Source organism: Pseudophryne corroboree, chromosome 11 (assembly GCF_028390025.1).
Source record: "Pseudophryne corroboree isolate aPseCor3 chromosome 11, aPseCor3.hap2, whole genome shotgun sequence".
Taxonomy (NCBI): Eukaryota; Metazoa; Chordata; class Amphibia; order Anura; family Myobatrachidae; genus Pseudophryne; species Pseudophryne corroboree.
In genome coordinates, this window is record NC_086454.1 from 220659683 (window position 1) to 220684403 (window position 24721).

The 24721-nt window shown below is 49.5% G+C and overlaps 2 protein-coding genes across 5 annotated transcripts in view; one reads left to right on the forward strand and one right to left on the reverse strand.

Annotated features, from left to right (window-relative positions):
- Window positions 1-383: 383 nt before the first annotated feature.
- Window positions 384-2239, reverse strand: DDX28 (DEAD-box helicase 28). Its single transcript, XM_063945268.1, has one exon. The coding sequence runs from the start codon at window positions 2237-2239 to the stop codon at window positions 641-643; it is 1599 nt and encodes a 532-aa protein (XP_063801338.1). The 3' UTR covers window positions 384-640.
- A 67-nt stretch (window positions 2240-2306) lies between these two features.
- The window catches only part of DUS2 (dihydrouridine synthase 2), a 625618-nt gene continuing 603203 nt past the window's right edge, over window positions 2307-24721 (forward strand). For 2 of the 4 annotated variants that reach the window (XM_063945269.1, XM_063945270.1), the window contains exon 1: window positions 2317-2399. In XM_063945269.1, the coding sequence (XP_063801339.1) occupies window positions 2323-2399 (77 nt within the window). In that variant the 5' untranslated portion in view covers window positions 2317-2322. Of the gene's footprint in view, window positions 2400-3009; window positions 3102-3344; window positions 3433-24721 lie in introns of those variants that run through there. The other 2 variants (XM_063945271.1, XM_063945272.1) reach the window with 2 other exon arrangements.

A 24721-nucleotide genomic window follows, 5' to 3' on the forward strand; every position in this document is an offset into this window, starting at 1 on the left:
ATCCTGCACGCAGGTGAGTTCACTTCTTCTCCCCTAAGTCCCTCGTTGCAGTGATCCTGTTGCCAGCAGGACTCACTGTAAAATAAAAAACCTAAGCTAAACTTTTCTAAGCAGCTCTTTAGGAGAGCCACCTAGATTGCACCCTTCTCGGCCGGGCACAAAAATCTAACTGAGGCTTGGAGGAGGGTCATAGGGGGAGAAGCCAGTACACACCACCTGATCGTAAAGCTTTACTTTTTGTGCCCTGTCTCCTGCGGAGCCGCTATTCCCCATGGTCCTTTCAGGAACCCCAGCATCCACTAGGACGATAGAGAAATAATATTTTGTATTTTTTTACACTACATATATACTCTGCATATACCAAATGTTATCAAAATCTGAGCTGATGAAGTAAAATCAGTTTATTGATTTGACACGGATTGACCCTTAATAACTTTGGCTCAACTTTCCAAACCAAACAGGTTTCAAATTTTGCAATGAATGAAAGCGATAAAGGAAACTTAAGCTTAATCTTATCTGGTGACATGTGCAGAATATACAGTACAGAACAAATAGATGCGATAGCTCCATTGCGTAGTTTAATTAAGAAACTATTAAATTTCAAGTTTTACCACATTTACAAAGAGACTATACATGAAGCCTACAATTTTTCTTGATCGTTTGTAGGGTCATTGGTCTGAACAGCTTCCCTTATACTGGACTCCATGCCAGGGAGGCTACTTCTCTTTCGAGCAGCAGTTTCAATTTTTTGCACCAGTTCAACATCCCAAGGAAATGTTACAAAGCTCACCACACTGCCTTGACATGCACTGCCAATACGACCCACCCTTCCTGCTCTATGTAGGTAATCCTCTAAAGTGTTGGGAAAGTCATAATTGACCACAGTTTCGACCCTACAACTGTCAAGACCCCTAGAAGCAATGTCTGTGCAAACTAGCACATCAGTGTCACCTTTCTGAAAACAATTGAAAATACCCACACGCATATCCGCTGGCATTTGGCCATGGAGTCGGGAATGCTTGATATCATGATCATTCAATATATAGCCCAGCCAGTTCACAGTCTTGGAGGTGTTACAAAAGACTAAAATCCCTGATCCGTGTTTCTCCGCTGCTTGTTTTTTCAGCAACTCCACTAGTTCAGATATTTTGTCCGAACCTTTGAGTCTCCTAAATGTCTGCTCAACATGGGGCATGAGAAAATGCAGTCTTTTGCTTTTGATAGTGTAGATACTGGCAATATCTGTCACCTTACTCAGTAGTTGACCAACACCTTTCGGGAAAGTGGCTCCAATGATGGCTAACTGAGCTTTCCTAACCGCACCACACACTTCGTTGGCATGGGAAGCAATCTGAGTCTGCATGAGAATTTCTTCAACAAGTCCAGAGAAAGTATCATCAAACAGTGTGTCTGCCTCATCCAGGGCGATAAAGCAGAGATCTGCCAAACTGAGTTTATCCCATTTCAAGGCTTTCAAGAGGGCACCAGGAGTGGCCACTAATATGTCTAAAGCACTAGTGTCAAACTGCTTCTCTATTGATTTACGCCCTAGCCCACCTCCCACAAAACGCACAGTTAGTCCCATATGGGCAACCAATCTTCGTGCAACTGATGTGACCTGGCCTGCAAGCTCCCTGGAAGGCACAAGCACCAAGCTACGAGGTTCCGTGGAGCCCAAATCGCCCTGCTGAGTGAGGAGCCGCTGCATCAGGGGGATCAGGTAGGCCATGGTCTTCCCACTGCCAGTCTCTGAGGCACACAACACGTTTTTGCCCTGGAGCAGGACCGGGATACTGTGTTTCTGCACCCAGGTGGGGCTGGTGATTTTCAGGGCATGGAGAGCCTCGAGCAGGCTAGGATGTAGTTGAAGGGGCTCAAAGGTGTCCTCAGTCTCCGGCCAGGGGCGCTGATCGCGCTGCCTGTTAATGGTGAAATAGTCCCCGTGCGACTGGCTGTGCTTCCATCCCCGACTGACCAGCGCTGGCTGCTCCCACTTTCCGCAAATGTCCCGGGATAACTGCACCAGCTCCCGCCTGCGGGTACTGATCAGAAGCTTCCCGCCTCGGGGGGCAAAGACGGTTTCGCTCTGATTCTGCTTCTCTCGGCTCTCTAGCCAGAGCTCCGTGCGGCGTGGGAGCCGGATCACCGGCAGCTCAGCGGTGGAGAAGGCTAGGGTGAGTCTGAGTACTGCACACCGTGTCCGCAGCAGCAGCATCTCGCCAGCGGTAATAGCCAGCATACCATCTGCCAGAGGTGACTAAGTGGGAAACGAGTCTGAACAATTGTACGTCGTCGGCGCACAGGAAGTGACGTTTGGAATGGATGCTCATAAACAGAAGGCTGCGCAGAATGACACCCACGTGTGGTACTGGTGAGGCGGCTATGCAGCAGGAAGAGAGGTGAGGGTGCTGTCAGTTAGCGCTTTACTATGGAGTTGAGAAATACACTGGTATTGTTATAGATTTAGCACAAGAAACCTTCGTGACGCAATGTTTTTGAACTGACAGTTCATGCAACATAAACAAACTACTGGAGGTAGCTCCTACCAGCTGTATGAGTCTTTTGTTTTACATGTATACTTCACAGGGGTGTAAGTTCATCCCAGTCTCCCAGAGGCAAGTTGGTGACACTTTTCTCTTACGTCCTAGAGGATGCTGGGGACTCCGTAAGCACCATGGGGTATAGACGGGCTCCGCAGGAGACATAGGCACTCCAACGACTTTAGATGGGTGTGCACTGGCTCCTCCCCTATGCCCCTCCTCCAGACCTCAGTTAGATCCTGTGCTCAGAGGAGACTGGGTGCATTACAGGGGAGCTCTCCTGAGTTTCTCTGAAAAATAATTTTGTTAGGTTTTTTATTTTCAGGGAGCACTGCTGGCAACAGGCTGCCTGCATCGTGGGACTGAGGGGAGAGAAGCAGACCTACTTAAATAATAGGCACTGCTTCTTAGGCTACTGGACACCATTAGCTCCAGAGGGTCGGAACGCAGGTCTCACCCTCACCGTTCGTCCTGGAGTCCTCCTCACAGAGCCGGAAGATAGAAGCCGGGTAAGTATAAGAAGAAAGAAGACTTCACAGGCGGCAGAAGATCTTCTCTGAGGTAACGGCGCCATTGCTCCCACACACAACACACACAGCAGGCACTGATGGGTGCAGGGCGCAGGGGGGGCGCCCTGGGCAGCAATATTAAACCTCTAGGGACTGGCTACCAAGTATATAGGCTGCGGAGGCAGAATATATTATAATCCCCCGCCAGTATTGTAATTTTAAGCTTGACCGAAGCCCGCCGCTGAGGGGGCAGAGCTTGATCCTCCGGCACTAACAAGCGCCATTTTCTCCACAGCGCACTGCAGAGAAGCTGGCTCCCCGGACTCTCCCCTGCTGAACACGGTGACAGAGGGCAAAAAAGAGGGGGGCACTTTTAATTGACAGTGAGTGTATAGAGATATATTTATATAAAAGCGCTGTTTATCTGGGAAGTTGGTTTCCAGTGTCAGTTGGCACTGGGTGTGTGCTGGTATACTCTCTCTCTGTCTCTCCATGGGGCCTTATTGGGGAACTGTCTCCATATAGATATATCCCTGAGTGTGTGGGGGTGTCGGTACACGTGTGTCGGCTTGTCTGAAGCGGAAGGCTCATCTAAGGAGGAGGTGGAGCAGATGATTGTGGTGTCTCCGTCGGCAACGCCGACATGTGGAACGTTTTAAATGCAAATGTGGCTTTATTACATAAGAGATTAGACAAAGCAGAGTCCAGGGATAATACAGGGAGTCAATCAATGGCTTTGACGGTGTCACAGGACCCTTCAGGGTCTCAAAAATGTCCCCTATCCCAAATAGCAGACACTGATACCGACACGGTTTCTGACTCCAGTGTCGACTACGATGATGCGAGTTTACACCCAAGGGTGGCCAAGAGTATTCAGTATATGATTATTGCAATAAAAGATGTTTTGCATATCACGGATGACCCCTCTGTCCCTGACAAGAGGGTACACATGTTTAAAGAAAAGAAACCTGAGGTAACTTTTCCCCCATCTCATGAGCTTAACGAGTTATTTGAAAAGGCTTGGGAAACTCCAGACAAGAAGCTGCAGATTCCCAAAAGAATTCTTATGGCGTATCCTTTCCCTGCGCAGGGCAGGTTACGGTGGGAATCCTCACCCAGGGTGGACAAGGCGTTAACGCGCTTGTCCAAAAAGGTGGCAGTACCGTCTCCAGACAAGGCAGCCCTCAAGGATCCTGCTGATCGCAGACAGGAAACTACCTTAACATCAATTTATACACATACAGGGGCCTTGCTCATACCAGCAATAGCGTCGGCTTGGGTTAGTAGCGCGGTAGCAGCTTGGACTGATACCTTGTCAGCTGACATTGATACCCTAGATAGGGATACCATTTTATTGACCTTAGGTCACATAAAATACGCAGTCTTATATATGAGAGACGCTCAGAGAGACGTTGGTCTGCTAGGTTTGCGAGCCAACGCCATGGCGATTTCTGCTAGGCGAGCCCTGTGGACCCGCCAATGTACGGGTGATGCCGACTCAAAGAAACATATGGAAGTTTTACCTTACAAAGGTGAGGATTTATTTGGGGAAGGTCTCGCAGAACTGGTTTCCACAGCTACCGCGGGTAAATCTACCTTTTTACCTTATGTTTCTCCACAGCAAAAGAAAACGCCGCAATATCCGATGCAGTCCTTTCGGTCGCATAAGTCCAGAAGAGGTCGGGGCTCTTCCTCGCCAGAGGTAAGGGTAGAGGGAAAAAACTGCCTGCTACGGCTAGTTCCCAGGAGCAGAAGTCCTCCCCGGCTTCTATTAAATCCACCGCATGACGCTGGGCTCCACTGAGGGAGTCCGCGCCGGTGGGGGCACGTCTTCGACTCTTCAGCCACGTCTGGGTTCAGTCAGACGTGGATCCTTGGGCAATGGAAATTGTATCCCAGGGTTACAAGCTGGAATTCGAAGACGTACCTCCTCGCCGGTTTTTCAAATCGGCCTTACCAGCTTCGTCCCCGGACAGGGGGATAGTTTTAGCTGCAATTCAAAAACTGTGTCAACAAGTGGTTGTCGAGGTTCCACTAGTTCAACAGGGGAAGGAGTACTATTCAACCCTATTTCTCTGACGTCCTAGTGGATGCTGGGTACTCCGTAAGGACCATGGGGAATAGACGGGCTCCGCAGGAGACTGGGCACTCTTAAAAGAAAGATTAGGTACTATATCTGGTGTGCACTGGCTCCTCCCTCTATGCCCCTCCTCCAGACCTCAGTTAGAATCTGTGCCCGGCCAGAGCTGGATGCACCCTAGGGGCTCTCCTGAGCTTCCTAGAAAAGAAAGTACTTGTTAGGTTTTTTATTTTCAGTGAGATCTGCTGGCAACAGACTCACTGCTACGAGGGACTGAGGGGAGAGAAGCGAACCTACCTGCTTGCAGCTAGCTTGGGCTTCTAAGGCTACTGGACACCATTAGCTCCAGAGGGATCGAACACAGGCCCAGTCCTCGGTCGTCCGGTCCCGGAGCCGCGCCGCCGTCCCCCTTGCAGAGCCAGAAGAACGAAGAGAAGTTGAAAATCGGCGGCTGAAGACTCCGGTCTTCATTAAGGTAGCGCACAGCACTGCAGCTGCGCGCCATTGCTCCCTTAGCACACCACACACTCCGGTCACTGATGGGAGCAGGGCGAAGGGGGGGGGGGGTCGCCCTGGGCAGCAATAAGATTACCTTACTTGGCGAAAAGCACATAATACAGTCTCATAAACTGTATATGTGCATTAACCCCCGCCATTATACATTTAAAAACGCGGGAGACGCCCACCGATGAGGGGGCGGGGCTATCTTCCTCAGCACACCAGCGCCATTTTCTCTTCACAGCTCCGCTGGAAGGACGCTCCCCAGTTTCTCCCCTGCAGTTCCAGACTTCAAGGGTAAAAAAGAGAGTGGGGGGGCACACAAATTTAGGCGCAAAACCGTGTAAATAAGCTGCTATAGGGGAAAAATCACTCAGTATAGTGTACATCCCTGTATTATATAGCGCTGTGGTGTGTGCTGGCATACTCTCAATCTGTCTCCCCAAAGGACTTTGTGGGGTCCTGTCCTCAGTCAGAGCATTCCCTGTGTGTGTGCGGTGTGTCGGTATGGCTGTGTCGACATGTTTGATGAGGAAGCTTATGTGGAGGCGGAGCAGGTGCCGATAAGTGTGATGTCACCCCCTGCGGGGCCGACACCAGAGTGGGTGGATATGTGGAAGGTATTAACCGTCAGTGTCAACTCCTTACATAAAAGGTTAGATGACGTAACAGCAGTGGGACAGCCGGCATCTCAGCCCGTGCCTGCCCAGGCGTCTCAAAGGCCATCAGGGGCTCAAAAACGCCCGCTACTTCAAATGGCAGACACAGATGTCGACACGGAGTCTGACTCCAGTGTAGACGAGGATGAGACAAATGTACAATCCACAAGGGCCATCCGTTGCATGATTACGGCAATGAAAAATGTGTTGCACATTTCTGACATTAACCCGGTTACCACTAAAAAGGGTATTATGTTTGGGGAGAAAAAGCAACCAGTGGCTTTTCCCCCATCTGATGAGTTGAATGAAGTGTGTGAAGAAGCGTGGGGTTCCCCCGATAAGAAACTAGTGATTTCTAAAAAGTTACTGATGGCGTACCCTTTCCCGCCAGAGGACAGGTTACGTTGGGAGACATCCCCTAGGGTGGACAAGGCGCTCACACGCTTATCAAAAAAGGTGGCACTGCCGTCTCAGGATACGGCCGCCTTAAAGGAGCCTGCTGATAGAATGAAGGAAGCTATCCTGAAGTCTGTATATACACACTCAGGTACTATACTGAGACCTGCTATTGCTTCAGCATGGATGTGTAGTGCTGCAGCAGCTTGGTCCGATACCCTGTCAGATAATATTGATACCTTCGACAGGGATACTATTTTGCTAACCATAGAGCATATTAAAGACGTCGTCTTATATATGAGAGATGCACAGAGGGATATTTGCCGGCTGGCATCTAGAATTAATGCAATGTCCATTTCTGCCAGGAGAGTATTATGGACTCGGCAGTGGACAGGTGATGCTGATTCTAAAAGGCACATGGAGGTTTTGCCTTATAAGGGTGAGGAATTGTTTGAGGATTGTCTCTCGGACCTCGTATCCACAGCAACAGCTGGGAAGTCGACATTTTTACCTCAGGTTTCCTCACAGCCTAAGAAAGCACCGTATTTTCTCTGACGTCCTAGTGGATGCTGGGACTCCGTAAGGACCATGGGGAATAGCGGCTCCGCAGGAGACAGGGCACAAGAATAAAAGCTTTAGGATCAGGTGGTGTGCACTGGCTCCTCCCCCTATGACCCTCCTCCAAGCCTCAGTTAGATTTTTGTGCCCGAACGAGAAGGGTGCAGGCTAGGTGGCTCTCCTGAGCTGCTTAGAATAAAAGTATATTTTAGGTTTTTTATTTTCAGTGAGTCCTGCTGGCAACAGGCTCACTGCATCGTGGGACTAAGGGGAGAAGAAACGGACTCACCTGCGTGCAGAGTGGATCGGGTTTCTTAGGCTACTGGACATTAGCTCCAGAGGGACGATCACAGGTTCAGCCTGGATGGGTCCCGGAGCCGCGCCGCCGGCCCCCTTACAGAGCCAGAAGAGCGAAGAGGTCCGGTGAAATCGGCGGCAGAAGACTATCCTGTCTTCAGACTAAGGTAGCGCACAGCACCGCAGCTGTGCGCCATTGCTCTCAGCACACTTCACACTCCGGTCACTGAGGGTGCAGGGCGCTGGGGGGGAGCGCCCTGAGACGCAATATAACAGATACCTTAGGTTGGCTAAAGAATACATCACATATAGCTCTTGGACTATATGGATGTATTTTAACCCCTGCCATTTTTTACAGAAAAAGCGGGAGATAAGGACGTCGTGAAGGGGCGGAGCCTATCTCCTCAGCACACAAGCGCCATTTTCCCTCACAGCTCCGCTGGAAGGACGGCTCCCTGACTCTCCCCTACAGACTTGCTACTGAATCAGGGTAAAAAAGAGAAGGGGGGGCACTATTGGCAGCTAAAAACTATATAAACAGCAGCTATAAGGGAATAACACTTATATAAGGTTATCCCTGTGTGTGTGTGTGTGTGTATATATATATATATATATATATATATATATATATATATATATATATATATATATATATATATATATAGCGCTTGGTGTGTGCTGGCAGACTCTCCCTCTGTCTCTCCAAAGGGCTTGTGGGGTCCTGTCCTCTATCAGAGCATTCCCGGTGTGTGTGCTGTGTGTCGGTACGTGTGTGTCGACATGTATGAGGAGGAAAATGATGTGGAGGCGGAGCAATTGCCTGGGTTAGTGATGTCACCTCCTAGGGAGTCGACACCTGACTGGATGATCGTATTTAAAGAATTAAGTGATAATGTCAGCACTTTGCAAAGAACGGTTGATGACATGAGACAGCCGGCAAATCAATTAGTGCCTGTCCAGGCGTCTCGGACACCGTCAGGGGCCCTAAAACGCCCGTTACCTCAGTGGGTCGACACAGACCCAGACACAGATACTGAGTCTAGTGTCGACGGTGAGGAGACAAACGTAATGTCCAGTAGGGCCACACGTTACATGATCACGGCAGTGAAGGAAGCATTGGACATTTCTGACACTACAAGTACCACAAAGAAGGGTATTATGTGGGGTGTGAAAAAACTACCAATAGTTTTCCCTGAGTCAGATGAGTTAAATGAGGTGTGTGATAAAGCGTGGGTTTCCCCCGACAAAAAACTGCTAATTTCTAAAAAATTATTGGCACTATATCCTTTCCCGTTAGAGGTTAGGACACGTTGGGAAACACCCCCTAGGGTAGATAAGGCGCTCACACGTTTATCTAAACAAGTAGCGTTACCGTCTCCTGATACGGCCACCCTCAAAGAACCAGCAGATAGAAGGCTGGAAAATATTCTTAAAAGTATATACACACATACTGGTGTTATACTGCGACCAGCAATCGCTTCAGCCTGGATGTGCAGTGCTGGCGTCGCGTGGTCGGATTCCCTGACTGAAAATATTGATACCCTGGATAGGGACAATATACTGTTAACTGTAGAGCATTTGAAGGATGCATTACTATATATGCGTGATGCACAGAGGGATATTTGCACCCTGGCATCAAGAGTAAGTGCTATGTCCATTTCTGCCAGAAGAGCGTTATGGACGCGACAGTGGTCAGGCGATGCGGATTCCAAACGACATATGGAAGTATTGCCGTATAAAGGGGAGGAGTTATTTGGGGCTGGTCTATCGGACCTGGTGGCCACGGCAACGGCTGGAAAATCCACCTTTCTCTGACGTCCTAGTGGATGCTGGGAACTCCGTAAGGACCATGGGGAATAGCGGCTCCGCAGGAGACAGGGCACATCTAAAGAAAGCTTTAGGATCACCTGGTGTGCACTGGCTCCTCCCCCTATGACCCTCCTCCAAGCCTCAGTTAGATTTTCTGTGCCCGACGAGAAGGGTGCACACTAGGGGCTCTCCTGAGCTCTTTGTGAAAGTTTTAGTTTAGGTTTATTATTTTCAGTGAGACCTGCTGGCAACAGGCTCACTGCATCGAGGGACTAAGGGGAGAAGAAGCGAACTCACCTGCGTGCAGAGTGGATTGGGCTTCTTAGGCTACTGGACATTAGCTCCAGAGGGACGATCACAGGTTCAGCCTGGATGGGTCACCGGAGCCGCGCCGCCGGCCCCCTTACAGAGCCAGAAGAGCGAAGAGGTCCGGAAAAATCGGTGGCAGAAGACTTTCCTGTCTTCAGATAAAGGTAGGCGCACAGCACCGCAGCTGTGCGCCATTGCTCTCGGCACACTTCACACTCCGGTCACTGAGGGTGCAGGGCGCTGGGGGGGCAGCGCCCTGAGACGCAATAAATCGATAGAAAACCTTTTATGGCTAAAATAAATGCATCACATATAACTCCTGGGCTATATGGATGCATTTAACCCCTGCCAAAACATACAAGAAAACGGATGATAAGGATGCCGAGAAAGGGGCGGAGCCTATCTCCTCAGCACACTGGCGCCATTTTCCCTCACAGCTCAGTTGGAGGGAAGCTCCCTGGCTCTCCCCTGCAGTCACTACACTACAGAAAGGGGTTAAAAAAGAGAGGGGGGCACAAATTAGGCGCAGTATAAACAATACAGCAGCTATAAAGGGAAAAACACTTATATAAGGTTATCCCTGTATATATATATATAGCGTTCTGGTGTGTGCTGGCAAACTCTCCCTCTGTCTCCCCAAAGGGCTAGTGGGGTCCTGTCCTCTATCAGAGCATTCCCTGTGTGTGTGCGGTGTGTCGGTACGTTTGTGTCGACATGTATGAGGAGAAAAATGATGAGGAGACGGAGTAGAGTGTCTGTAATAGTGTTGTCACCCCCTGGGGGGGTCGACACCTGAGTGGATGTACTGTTGAAATTGCGTGACAGTGTCAGCTTTGTATAAAAGACAGTGGTTGACATGAGACAGCCGGCTACTCAGCTTGTGCATGTCCAGACGTCTCATACAGGGGCTCTAAAGCGCCCGTTACCTCAGATACAGACGCCGACACGGATACGGACTCCTGTGTCGACGGTGAAGAGACAACCGTGATTTCCAATAGGGCCACACATTGCATGATTGAGGCAATGGAAAAAGTTTACACTCTTCTGATAATATAAATACCACCAAAAAAAAAAAAAAAGGGGGTATTCTGTTTGGTGAGGAAAAACTTCCTGTAGTTTTCCTGAATCTGAGAAATAAAATGAGGTGTGTGATGATGCGTGGGTTTCCCCCCGATAACAATTGATAATTTCTAAAAAGTTATTGGCAGTATACCTTTTCCCGCCAGAGGTTAGGGTGCGTTGGGAAACACCCCCTAGGCGCTCACACGCTTGTAAGAACAAGGGCTCTACCCTCTCTGGAGATGACCGCCCTTAGGGATCCTGCTGATAGAAAGCAGGAGGGTATCCTAAAATGTATTTACACACATACTGGTGTTATACTGCGACCAGCAATCGCCTCAGCCTGGATGTGCAGTGCTGGGTTGGCGTGGTCGGATTCCCTGACTGGAAATTTGATATCCTAGATAAGGACAGTATATTATTGCCTATAGAGCAATTAAAAGATGCATTTCTATATAGGCATGATGCACAGCGGAATATTTGCCGACTGGCATCAAGTATAAGTGCGTTGTCCAATTATACCAGTAAAGTGGTCAGGTGATGCGGATTCCAAACGGCATTTGGAAGTATTGCCTTAAAAAAAAAAAAAAAGGGGATGTACCCCAGGTCGCCTCTCAAAATAAGACGCCGTATTATCAGGCGCAGTCCTGGTTGGCAAGCGGACAAAAGGGTTCCTCTTTTCTGCTCGTGACAGAGGGAGAGGAAAATGGCTGCAGAGATCAGCCAGTTCCCAGGAACAGAAACCCTTTTCCGCCTCTGCCAAGCTCTCAGTATGACGCTAGGGCTTTACAAGTTCAGGCACGGTGGGGGCCCGTTCTCAATGAATTTCAGTGCGCAGTGGGCTCACTCGCAAGTAGACCCCTGGATCCTTCAGGTAATATTTCAGGGGTACAAATTGGAATTCGAGACGTATTCCCCTCGCCGTTTCCAAAAGTCTGTTTTACCGACGTCTCCCGCTGACAGGGAGGCAGTTTTGGAAGCCATTCACAAGCTGTATTCCCAGCAGGTGATAATTAAGGTACCCCTCCTGCAACAGGGAACGGGGTATTATTCCACACTATTGTGGTACCGAAGCCAGACGGCTCGGTGAGACCGATTTTAAAATCTAAAATCTTTGAACACTTACATACAGAGGTTCAAATTCAAAATTGAGTCACTCAGAGCAGTGATTGCAAACCTGGAAGAAGGGGACTACATGATGTCTCGGGACATCAAGGATGCTTACCTTCATGTCAAAATTTACCCTTCTCACCAAGGGTATCTCAGGTTATGGTACAGAACTGTCACTATCAGTTCAGACGCTGCCGTAGGGATGGTCCACGGCACCCCGGGTCTTTACTGAAGTAATGACCGTAATGATGATATTCCTTCGAAGGAAGGGAATTTTAGTTATCCTTTACTTGGACGATTCCCTGATAAGGGTGAGATCCAGGGAACAGTTGGAGATCGGTGTAGCACTACCTCAGGTAGTGTTGCGGCAGCACGATTGGATTCTCAATATTCCAAAATCGCAGCTGGTTCCGACGGCTTGTCTTCTGTTCCTAGGGATGATCCTGGACACAGTCCAGAAAGAAGGTGTTTCTCCCGGAGGAGAAAGCCAGGGAGTTATCCGAGCTAGTCAGGAACCTCCTAAAACCGAACCAAGTCTCAGTGCATCAATGCACAAGGGTTCTGGGTAAAAATGGTGGCTTCCTACGAAGCAATCCCATTCGGCAGATTCCACGCAAGACTTTCCAGTGGAACCTACTGGACAAATGGTCCGGGTCGCATCTTCAGATGCTTCAGCGGATAACCCTGTCACCAGGGACAAGGGTATCCCTTCTGTGGTGGTTGCAGAGTGCTCATCTTCTAGAGGGCCGCAGATTCGGCATGCGGGACTGGGTCCTGGTGGCCACGGATGCCAGCCTGCGAGGCTGGGGAGCAGTCACACAGGGAAGGAATATCCAGGGCTTATGGTCAAGCCTGGAGACATCACTTCACATAAATGTCCTGAAGCTAAGGGCCATTTACAATGCTCTAAGCTTAGCAAGACCTCTGCTTCAAGGTCAGCCGGTGTTGATCCAGTCGGACAACATTACGGCAGTCACCCACGTAAACAGACAGGGTGCCACAAGAAGCAGGAGGGCAATGGCAGAAGCTGCAAGGATTCTTCGCGGGGCGAAAAACCATGTGATAGCACTGTCAGCAGTTTTCATTCCGGGAGTGGACAACTGGGAAGCAGTTTTCCTCAGCACGACCTCCACCCGGGAGAGTAAGGACTTCACCCAGAAGTCTTCCACATGATTATAAACCGTTGGGAAAAACTCGACAGGTATTGCGCCACGTCAAGGGACCCTCAGGCAATAGCTGTAGATGCTCTGGTAACACCGTGGGTGTACCAATCAGTGTATGGGTTCCCTCCTCTGCCTCTCATACCCAAGGTACTGAGATTGATAAGATGGAGAGGAGTAAGCACTATATTAGTGGCTCCGGATTGGCCAAGAAGGAATTGGTAACCGGAACTTCAAGAGATGCTCACGGAGGATCCGTAGCCTCTACCTCTAAGAAGGGACCTGCTCCAGCAAGGACCTTGTCTGTTCCAAGACTTACCGCGGCTGCGTTGACGGCATGGCGGTTGAACGCCGGATCCTGAAGGAAAAAGGCATTCCGGATGAAGTCATCCCTATCCTGATCAAAGCCAGGAAGGATGTAACCGCAAAACATTATCACCGCATTTGGCGAAAATATGTTGCGTGGTGCGAGGCCAGTAAGGCTCGACGGAGGAAATTCAACTGGGTCGATTCCTACATTTCCTGCAAACAGGAGTATCTATGGGCCTGAAATTGGGGTCCATTAAGGTTCAAATTTCGGCTCTGTCAATTTTCTTCCAAAAAAGAACTAGCTTCAGTCCCTGAAGTTCAGACATTTGTTAAAGGGGTACTGCATATACAGCCTCCTTTTGTGCCTTTAGTGGCACTTTTGGGATCTCCAGGTGGTTTTTGGGTTCCAAAAGTCACATTGGTTTGACACACTTAAATCTGTGGAGTTAAAATATCTCACAGAAAAAGTGGTCATGCTGTTGGCTCTGGCCTGGGCCAGGCGCGTGTCAGAATTGGTGGCTTTATCCTGTAAAAGCCCTTATCTGATTTTCCATTCGGACAGGGCGGAATTGAGGACTCGTCCTCAGTTTCTCCCTAAGGTGGTTTCAGCGTTCACCTGAACCAAACCTATTGTGGTGCCTGCGGCTACTAGGGACTTGGAGGACTCCAAGTTGCTAGACGTTGTCAGGACCCGGAAAATATATGTTTCCAGGACGGCTGGAGTCAGGAAATCTGACTCGCTGTTTATCCTCTATGCACCCAACTAGCTGGGTGCTCCTGCTTCTAAGCAGACTATTGCTCGTTGGATTTGTAGTACAATTCAGCTTGCACATTCTGTGGCAGGCCTGCCACAGCCAAAAATCTGTAAATGCCCACTCCACAAGGAAGTGGGCACTCCGAGACCGAGACCCCTCGTGTAAATGCCCACTCCACGAGGGGTCTCGGCTTTACAACTTTGCCGAGCAGTTACTTGGTCAGGAGCAAATACGTTTGTAAAATTCTACAAATTTGATACCCTGGCTGAGGAGGACCGGGAGTTCTCTCATTGGGGGCTGCAGAGTCATCCGCACTCTCCCGCCCGTTTGGGAGCTTTGGTATAATCCCCATGGTCCTTACGGAGTTCCCAGCATCCACTAGGACGTCAGAGAAAATAAGAATTTACTTACCGATAATTCTATTTCTCGTAGTCCGTAGTGGATGCTGGGCGCCCATCCCAAGTGCGGATTGTCTGCAATACTGGTACATAATTATTGTTACCAAAAATTCGGGTTATTGTTGTAGTGAGCCATCTTTTCGAGAGGCTTCTCTATTATCATGCTGTTAACTGGGTTCAGATCACAAGTTGTACAGTGTGATTGGTGTGGCTGGTATGAGTCTTACCCGGGATTCAAAATCCTTCCTTATTGTGTACGCTCGTCCGGGCACAGTATCCTAACTGAGGCTTGGAGGAGGGTCATAGGGGGAGGAGCCAGTGCACACCAGGTGATCCTAAAGCTTTCTTTAGATGTGCCCTGTCTCCTGCGGAGCCGCTATTCCCCATGGTCCTTACGGAGTTCCCAGCATCCACTACGGACTACGAGAAATAGAATTATCGGTAAGTAAATTCTTATTTTTTACCCCAGGTCACTTCACATCAGCAGAAAAAGACACCGTCTTTTCAAACTCAGTCCTTTCGTTCCCATAAGTACAAGCGAGCTAAAGGCCATTCCTTCCTGCCCCGGGGCAGAGGAAGGGGAAAAAGACTGCACCATGCAGCCGCTTCCCAGGAGCAGAAGCCCTCCCCTGCTTCTGCCAAGTCTTCAGCATGACGCTGGGGCTTACAAGCAGACTCAGACATGGTGGGGGCCCGTCTCAAAAATTTCAACGCGCAGTGGGCTCACTCGCAAGTGGACCCCTGGATTCTACAGGTGGTATCGCAGGGGTACAAACTGGAATTCGAGGCGTTTCCCCCTCGCCGGTTCCTGAAGTCTGCTCTACCAAAGTCTCCCTCCGACAGGGAGGCAGTTTTGGAAGCCATTCACAAGCTGTATTTCCAGCAGGTGATAATCAAGGTACCCCTCCTACAACAGGGAAAGGGGTATTATTCCGCGCTGTTTGTGGTACCGAAGCCGGACGGCTCGGTGAGACCAATTTTAAATCTGAAATCCCTGAACACTTACATAAAGAGGTTCAAATTCAAGATGGAATCACTCAGAGCGGTGATAGCAGACCTGGAAGAAGGGGACTATATGGTGTCTCTGGACATCAAGGATGCTTATCTCCACGTCCCAATCTACTTGTCTCACCAAGGGTACCTCAGGTTTGTAGTACAAAACTGTCATTATCAGTTTCAGACGCTGCCGTTTGGGTTGTCCACGGCACCTCGGGTCTTTACCAAGGTAATGGCCGAAATGATGATTCTTCTTCGAAGAAAAGGCGTCTTAATTATCCCTTACTTGGACGATCTCCTGATAAGGGCAAGGTCCAGGGAACAGTTAGAAGTCGGAGTAGCACTATCTCAGGTAGTGTTACGTCAGCACGGGTGGATCCTAAATATTCCAAAATCGCAGCTGATTCCAACGACACGTCTACTGTTCCTAGGAATGATTCTGTACACAGTCCAGAAAAAGGTGTTTCTCCCGGAGGAGAAGGCCAGGGAGTTATCCGAGCTAGTCAGGAACCTCCTAAAACCATGCCAGGTGTCAGTGCATCAGTGCACGAGGGTCCTGGGAAAAATGGTGGCTTCTTACGAAGCAATTCCATTCGGAAGATTCCATGCAAGAATGTTTCAGTGGGATCTACTGGACAAATGGTCCGGATCGCATCTTCAGATGCATCAGCGGATAACCCTGTCGACAAGGACAAGGGTGTCTCTTCTGTGGTGGCTGCAGAGTGCTCATCTACTAGAGGGCCGCAGATTTGGCATTCAGGATTGGGTCCTGGTGACCACGGACGCCAGCCTGAGAGGCTGGGGGGCAGTCACACAGGGAAAAAATTTCCAGGGCTTGTGGTCAAGCATGGAAACATCTCTTCATATAAACATTCTGGAACTAAGGGCCATTTACAATGCCCTAAGTCAAGCGAAACCCCTGCTTCAGGGTCAGGCGGTATTGATCCAATCGGACAACATCACGTCAGTCGCCCACGTAAACAGACAGGGCGGCACGAGAAGCAGGAGGGCAATGGCAGAAGCTGCAAGGATTCTTCGCTGGGCGGAAAATCATGTGATAGCTCTGTCAGCAGTGTTCATTCCGGGAGTGGACAACTGGGAAGCAGACTTCCTCAGCAGACACGACCTTCACCCGGGAGAGTGGGGACTTCACCCAGAAGTCTTCCACCTGATTGTAAACCGTTGGGAAAAACCAAAGGTGGACATGATGGCGTCACGTCTAAACAAAAAACTAGACAGATATTGCGCCAGGTCAAGGGACCCTCAGGCAATAGCGGTGAACGCTCTGGTGACACCGTGGGTGTACCAGTCAGTGTATGTGTTCCCTCTGCCTCTCATACCAAAAGTACTGAGAATCATAAGAAGGAGAGGAGTAAGAACGATACTCGTGGTTCCGGATTGGCCAAGAAGGACTTGGTACCCGGAACTTCAAGAGATGCTCACGGAAGACCCGTGGCCTCTACCTCTAAGAAAGGACCTGCTCCAGCAGGGGCCTTGTCTGTTCCAAGACTTACCGCGGCTGCGTTTTGACGGCATGGCGGTTGAACGCCGGATCCTGAAGGAAAAAGGCATTCCAGATGAAGTCATCCCTACCCTGGTCAAAGCCAGGAAGGATGTAACCGCAAAACATTATCACCGCATTTGGCGAAAATATGTTGCGTGGTGTGAGGCCAAGAAGGCCCCTACAGAGGAATTTCAACTGGGTCGTTTCCTCCATTTCCTGCAAACAGGACTGTCTATTGGCCTAAAATTAGGGTCCATTAAGGTTCAAATTTCGGCCCTGTCGATTTTCTTCCAGAAAGAACTGGCTTCAGTACCTGAAGTTCAGACATTTGTAAAAGGGGTACTGCATATACAACCTCCTTTTGTGCCTCCAGTGGCACCTTGGGATCTCAATGTTGTTTTGAGGTTCCTTAAGTCACATTGGTTTGAACCACTCACCACTGTGGACTTAAAATATCTCACATGGAAGGTGACGATGCTGTTAGCCCTGGCTTCAGCCAGGCGTGTGTCAGAATTGGCGGCTTTATCATATAAAAGCCCTTACTTAATTTTTCATTCTGACAGGGCAGAATTAAGGACTCGTCCTCAATTTCTCCCTAAGGTGGTTTCTGCTTTTCACATGAACCAACCTATTGTGGTGCCTGCGGCTACTAGGGACTTGGAGGACTCCAAGTTGCTTGACGTTGTCAGGGCCCTGAAAATATATGTTTCCAGGACGGCTGGAGTCAGAAAGTCTGACTCGCTGTTTATCCTGTATGCACCCAACAAGCTGGGTGCTCCTGCTTCTAAGCAGACTATTGCTCGTTGGATTTGTAGTACAATTCAGCTTGCACATTCTGTGGCAGGCCTGCCGCAGCCAAAATCTGTAAAAGCCCATTCCACAAGGAAAGTGGGCTCATCTTGGGCGGCTGCCCGAGGGGTCTCGGCTTTACAACTTTGCCGAGCTGCTACTTGGTCAGGGGCAAACACGTTTGCTAAATTCTACAAATTTGATACCCTGGCTGAGGAGGACCTGGAGTTCTCTCATTCGGTGCTGCAGAGTCATCCGCACTCTCCCGCCCGTTTGGGAGCTTTGGTATAATCCCCATGGTCCTTACGGAGTCCCAGCATCCACTAGGACGTCAGAGAAAATAAGATTTTACTTACCGATAAATCTATTTCTCGTAGTGGATGCTGGGCGCCCATCCCAAGTGCGGATTGTCTGCAATACTTGTACATAGTTATTGTTAACTAAATCGGGTTATTGTTGTTGTGAGCCATCTTTTCAGAGGCTCCTTCGTTGTTATCATACTGTTAACTGGGTTCAGATCACAAGTTGTACGGTGTGATTGGTGTGGCTGGTATGAGTCTTACCCGGGATTCAATATCCTTCCTGATTATGTACGCTCGTCCGGGCACAGTGTCCTAACTGAGGCTTGGAGGAGGGTCATAGGGGGAGGAGCCAGTGCACACCACCTGATCCTAAAGCTTTTATTCTTGTGCCCTGTCTCCTGCGGAGCCGCTATTCCCCATGGTCCTTACGGAGTCCCAGCATCCACTACGGACTACGAGAAATAGATTTATCGGTAAGTAAAATCTTATTATCAGGTACAGTCCTTTCGGCCTCAGAAAGGCAAGCGGATCAGAGGCGCTTCCTTTCTGCCCAGAGGCAAAGGAAGAGGGATAAAGCTGCACCAGACAGCCAGTTCCCAGGAACAAAAATCCTCCCCTGCTTCCTCTAAGTCCACCGCACGACGCTGGGGCCCCACAGGCGGAGCCAGGTGCGGTGGGGGCGCGTCTCCGGAACTGCAGCGACCAGTGGGTTCGCTCACAGGTGGATCTCTGGGTTCTGCAAGTGGTATCTCAGGGATACAAGCTGGAGTTTGAGGCCACTCCCCCTCGCCGTTACCTCAAATCAGCCTTGCCAGCTGCTCCCAAAGAAAGGGAGGTAGTGCTGGCAGCTATTCACAAGCTGTACCTCCAGCAGGTGATAATCAAGGTACCCCCCCTTCAACAGGGGCGGGGTTACTATTCCACAATGTTTGTGGTACCGAGACCAGACGGTTCGGTGAGACCCATCCTAAATTTAAAATCCTTGAACACTTATATAAGGAAGTTCAAGTTCAAGATGGAATCGCTCAGGGCGGTTATTGCAAGCCTGGAAGAGGGGGATTTTATGGTGTCGCTGGAAATCAAGGATGCATACCTGCATGTCCCCATTTACCCACCTCACCAGGAGTACCTCAGGTTTGTGGTACAGGACTGTCATTACTAATTTCAGACGTTGCCGTTTGGTCTGTCCACGGCACCGAGGGTATTTACCAAGGTAATGACCGAAATGATGATACTCCTCCGAAAGAAGGGAGTTATAATTATCCCGTACTTGGACGATCTCCTGATAAAGGCGAGGTCCAAAGAGCAGTTGCTAGTCAGCGTAGCACTATCTCAGGAAGTGCTACAACAGCACGGCTGGATTCTGAATATCCCAAAGTCACAGCTGATTCCTGCGACGCGTCTGCTGTTCCTGGGCATGATTCTGGACACAGAACAGAAGAAGGTGTTTCTCCCGGAGGAGAAGGCCCAGGAATTATCATCTCTGGTCAGGGACCTCCTGAAACCAAAACAGGTGTCGGTGCATCACTGCACGCGAATCCTGGGAAAGATGGTAGCTTCTTACGAAGCAATTCCCTTCGGCAGGTTCCATGCAAGGATCTTCCAGTGGGATCTTTTAGACAAGTGGTCCGGATCGCATCTTCAGATGCATCGGTTGATCACCCTGTCCCCGAGGGCCAGGGTGTCTCTGCTGTGGTGGCTGCAGAGTGCTCATCTTCTCGAAGGCCGCAGATTCGGCATACAGGACTGGGTCCTGGTGACCACGGATGCAAGCCTCCGAGGTTGGGGAGGCAGTCACTCGGGGAAGAAACTTCCAAGGACAATGGTCGAGTCAGGAAACTTCCCTACACATAAATATTCTGGAACTAAGGGCCATTTACAATGCCCTGAGTCAAGCAGAATCCCTGCATCAAAACCAACCGGTGCTGATTCAGTCAGACAACATCACGGCGGTCGCCCATGTAAACCGACAGGGCGGCACAAGAAGCAGGATGGCAATGGCAGAAGCCACAAGGATTCTTCGATGGGCGGAGAATCATGTGCTAGCACTGTCAGCAGTGTTCATTCCGGGAGTGGACAACTGGGAAGCAGACTTCCTCAGCAGACACGACCTTCACCCGGGAGAGTGGGGACTTCATCCAGAAGTCTTCAAGCTGATTGTAAACCGTTGGGAACGACCACAGGTGGACATGATGGCGTCCCGCCTCAACAAAAAGCTAAAAAGATATTGCGCCAGGTCAAGGGACCCTCAGGCGATAGCTGTAGACGCTCTAGTGACACCGTGGGGGTACCAGTCGGTTTATGTGTTCCCTACTCTTCCTCTCATACCCAAGGTACTGAGGATAATAAGAAAGAGAGGAGTAAGAACTATACTCATCGTTCTGGACTGGCCAAAAAGAACTTGGTACCCGGAACTTCAAGAAATGATCTCAGAGGACCCTTGGCCTCTGCCGCTCCGACAGGACCTGCTACAGCAGGGGCCCTGTCTGTTCCAAGACTTACCGCGGCTGCGTTTGACGGCATGGTGGTTGAACGCCGAATCCTAATGGAAAAGGGCATTCCGGATGAAGTCATTCCTACGCTGATAAAAGTTAGGAAGGATGTGACAGCAAAACATTATCACTGCATATGGCGAAAATATGTTGCTTGGTGTGAGGCCAGAAAGGCTCCAACAGAGGAATTTCAGCTGGGTCGATTTCTGCACTTCCTACAGTCAGGAGTGACTATGGGCCTAAAATTGGGATCCATAAAAGTCCAGATTTCGTCCCTGTCTATTTTCTTTCAAAAAGAACTGGCTTCACTGCCTGAAGTTCAGACGTTTGTTAAGGGAGTGTTGCATATTCAGCCCCCTTTTGTGCCTCCAGTGGCACCTTGGGATCTCAACGTTGTGTTGGATTTCCTAAAATCACATTGGTTTGAGCCACTTAAGTCCGTGGAGTTAAAATATCTCACGTGGAAGGTGGTCATGCTGTTGGCCTTGGCTTCGGCCAGGCGGGTGTCAGAATTGGCGGCTTTGTCGTGTAAAAGCCCATATATGATTTTCCATATGGACAGGGCAAAATTGAGGACTCGTCCCCAATTTCTTCCTAAGATGGTATCAGCGTTTCATTGGAACCAATCTATTGTGGTGCCTGCGGCTACTCAGGACTTGGAGGATTCCAAGTTGCTGGACGTAGTCCGGGCCCTGAAAATCTTTGTTTCCAGGACGGCTGGAGTCAGGAAAACTGACTCGCTATTTATCCTGCATGCACCCAACAAGCTGGGTGCTCCTGCTTCAAAGCAGACTATTGCTCGCTGGATCTGTAGCACGATTCAGCTTGCACATTCTGCGGCAGGACTGCCGCATCCTAAATCGGTAAAAGCCCATTCCACGAGGAAGGTGGGCTCTTCTTGGGCGGCTGCCCGAGGGGTCTCGGCTTTACAACTTTGCCAAGCTGCTACTTGGTCGGGTTCAAACACTTTTGCAAAATTCTACAAGTTTGATACCCTGGCTGAGGAGGACCTTGAGTTCTCTCATTCGGTGCTGCAGAGTCATCCGCACTCTCCCGCCCATTTGGGAGCTTTGGTATAATCCCCATGGTCCTTACGGAGTACCCAGCATCCACTAGGACGTCAGAGAAAATAAGAATTTACTCACCGGTAATTCTATTTTTCGTAGTCCGTAGTGGATGCTGGGAGCCCGTCCCAGTGCGGACTCTCTGCAATACATGTATATAGTTATTGCTTAACTAAAGGGTTATGTTATGAGCCATCTGTTGAAAGAGGCTCAGTTATTGTTCATACTGTTAACTGGGTATAGTTCTCACAAGTTGTACGGTGTGATTGGTGTGGCGGGTATGAGTCTTACCCTGGATTCCAAATCCTTTCCTAGTAATGTCAGCTCTTCCAGGCACAGTTTCCCTAACTGAGGTCTGGAGGAAGGGCATAGAGGGAGGAGCCAGTGCACACCAGATATAGTACCTAATCTTTCTTTTAAGAGTGCCCAGTCTCCTGCGGAGCCCGTCTATTCCCCATGGTCCTTACGGAGTACCCAGCATCCACTACGGACTACGAGAAATAGAATTACCGGTGAGTAAATTCTTCTTTTGTGGTCCCGAAACCGGATGGTTCGGTCAGACCCATTCTAAATTTAAAATCCCTAAACCTGTACTTAAAAAAGTTTAAATTCAAGATGGAATCGCTCAGGGCGGTTATCTCCAGCTTGGAAGGGGGGGATTTTATGGTGTCACTAGACATAAAGGATGCATACCTTCATGTCCCCATATATCCCCCTCATCAGGTGTACCTGAGATTCGCTGTACAGGACTGTTATTACTAGTTTCAGACGTTGCCGTTTGGGCTTTCCACGGCCTCGAGGATTTTCACCAAGGTAATGGCGGAAATTATGGTGCTCCTGTGCCGGCAGGGAGTCGCAATTATCCCGTACTTGGACGATCTCCTAATAAAAGCGAGATCGAGAGATCAGTTGCTGAAAAGCGTGTCACTCTCCCTGAGAGTGCTGCAGCAGCATGGCTGGATTCTAAATCTACCAAAGTCACATTTAGTTCCAACGACTCGGCTATCTTTCTTGGGCATGATTCTGGACACGGAACAAAAGAGGGGTTTTCTCCCAATGGAAAAAGCCCAGGAACTCCAGAACATGGTCAGACACCTGTTAAAACCGAAAAGAGTGTCAGTCCATCAATGCACTCGAGTACTGGGAAAATGGTGGAGACCTACGAGGCCACCCCCTTCGGCAGGTTTCATGCGAGGACGTTTCGGTGGGACCTTCTGGACAAGTGGTCCGGGTCCCATCTTCAAATTCATCAGGCTTGTCTACACATCAATGTACTGGAATTGAGGGCCATATACAACAGCCTACGTCAAGCGGAGAATCTTCTTCGCGACCTACCGGTTCTGATTCAATCAGACAATGTCACAGCCGTGGCTCATGTAAACCGCCAAGGCGGGACAAGGAGCAGAGTGGCAATGGCAAAAGCCACCAGGATTCTTCGCTGGGCGGAAAATCACGTAAGCGCTCTGTCAGCTGTCTTCATTCCGGGTGTGGACAACTGGGAAGCAGACTTCCTCAACAGACACGATCGCCATCCAGGGGAGTGGGGACTTCATCAAGAAGTTTTTGCAGAGATAACAAGTCGTTGGGGACTTCCTCAAATAGACATGATGGCGTCACGCCTCAACAAGAAGCTTCGGAGGTATTGTGCCAGGTCAAGGGACCCTCAGGCAGTAGCAGTGGACGCCCTGGGGACACCGTGGGTGTTTCAGTCGGTCTATGTGTTCCCTCTTCTTCCACTCATCTCAAAGATATTGAGAATCATAAGACGAAAAAGAGTGCAGACAATTCTCATTGCTCCAGACTGGCCTCGAAGGGCCTGGTATTCAGATCTTCAGGAAATGCTCACAGAAGATGCGTGGCCTCTTCCTCTCAGAGAGGACCTGTTGCAACAGGGGCCCTGTGTGTTCCATGACTTACCGCGGTTACGTTTGACGGCATGGCGGTTGAACACCTAATCCTAGCTGGGAAAGGCATTCCGGAAGAAGTCATCCCTACTCTGATAAAGGCTAGGAAGGAGGTGACGGCGAAACATTATCACCGTATCTGGAGAAAGTATGTATCTTGGTGTGAAGCTAAGAATGCTCCTATGGAAGATTTCCATCTGGGCCATTTTCTCCACTTTATGCAGACAGGAGTGGATATGGGCCTTAAATTAGGCTCCATTAAGGTACAGATTTCGATCCTATCCATTTTCTTTCAGAAGGAATTGGCTTCTCTCCCAGAAGTCCAGACTTTTGTAAAGGGAGTGCTGCACATACTGCCTCCTTTTGTGCCTCCAGTGGCACCTTGGGACCTTAACATGGTGTTACAAGTTCCTAAAATCTCACTGGTTTGGGACCCTTCAAACAGTGGAGTTAAAATTTCTCACTTGGAAAGTGGTCATGTTGTTGGCCTTGGCATCTGCAAGGCGGGTGTCTGAATTGGCGGCTTTGTCTCACAAAAGCCCCTATCTGATTTTCCATGTGGATAGAACAGAGTTGAGGACTTATCCTCAATTTTTGCCTAAGGTGGTTTCATCGTTTCATATGAACCAACCTATTGTGGTGCTGGTGGCTACGAGTGACTCGGAGGATTCCAAGTTCAGGGCCTTAAAAAATTTACGTAGCCAGGACGGCTCGGGTTAGGAAAACAGAGGCACTGTTTGTCCTGTATGCAGCCTACAAGGTTGGCGCTCCTGCTCGCTGGATATGTAACACGATTCAGCAGGCTCATTCTACGTCTGGATTGCCGTTACCAAATTCGGTAAAGGCCCATTCCACTAGGAAGGTGGGCTCTTCTTGGGTGGATGCCCGAAGCGTCTCGGCATTACAGCTTTGCCGAGCGGCGACTTGGTCGGGTTCAAACACTTTTGCAAAATTCTACAAGTTTGAAACCCTGGCTGATGAGGACCTCATGTTTGCTCAATCGGTGCTCAGAGTCATCCGCACTCTCCCGCCCGGTCTGGAGCTTTGGTATAATCCCCATGGTCCTTACGGAGTCCCCAGCATCCTCTAGGACGTAAGAGAAAATAAGATTATAAACCTACCGGTAAATCTTTTTCTCCTAGTCCGTAGAGGATGCTGGGGCGCCCGTCCCAGTGCGGGCATATTTCTGCAAGACTTGTATATAGTTATTGCTTACATAAGGGT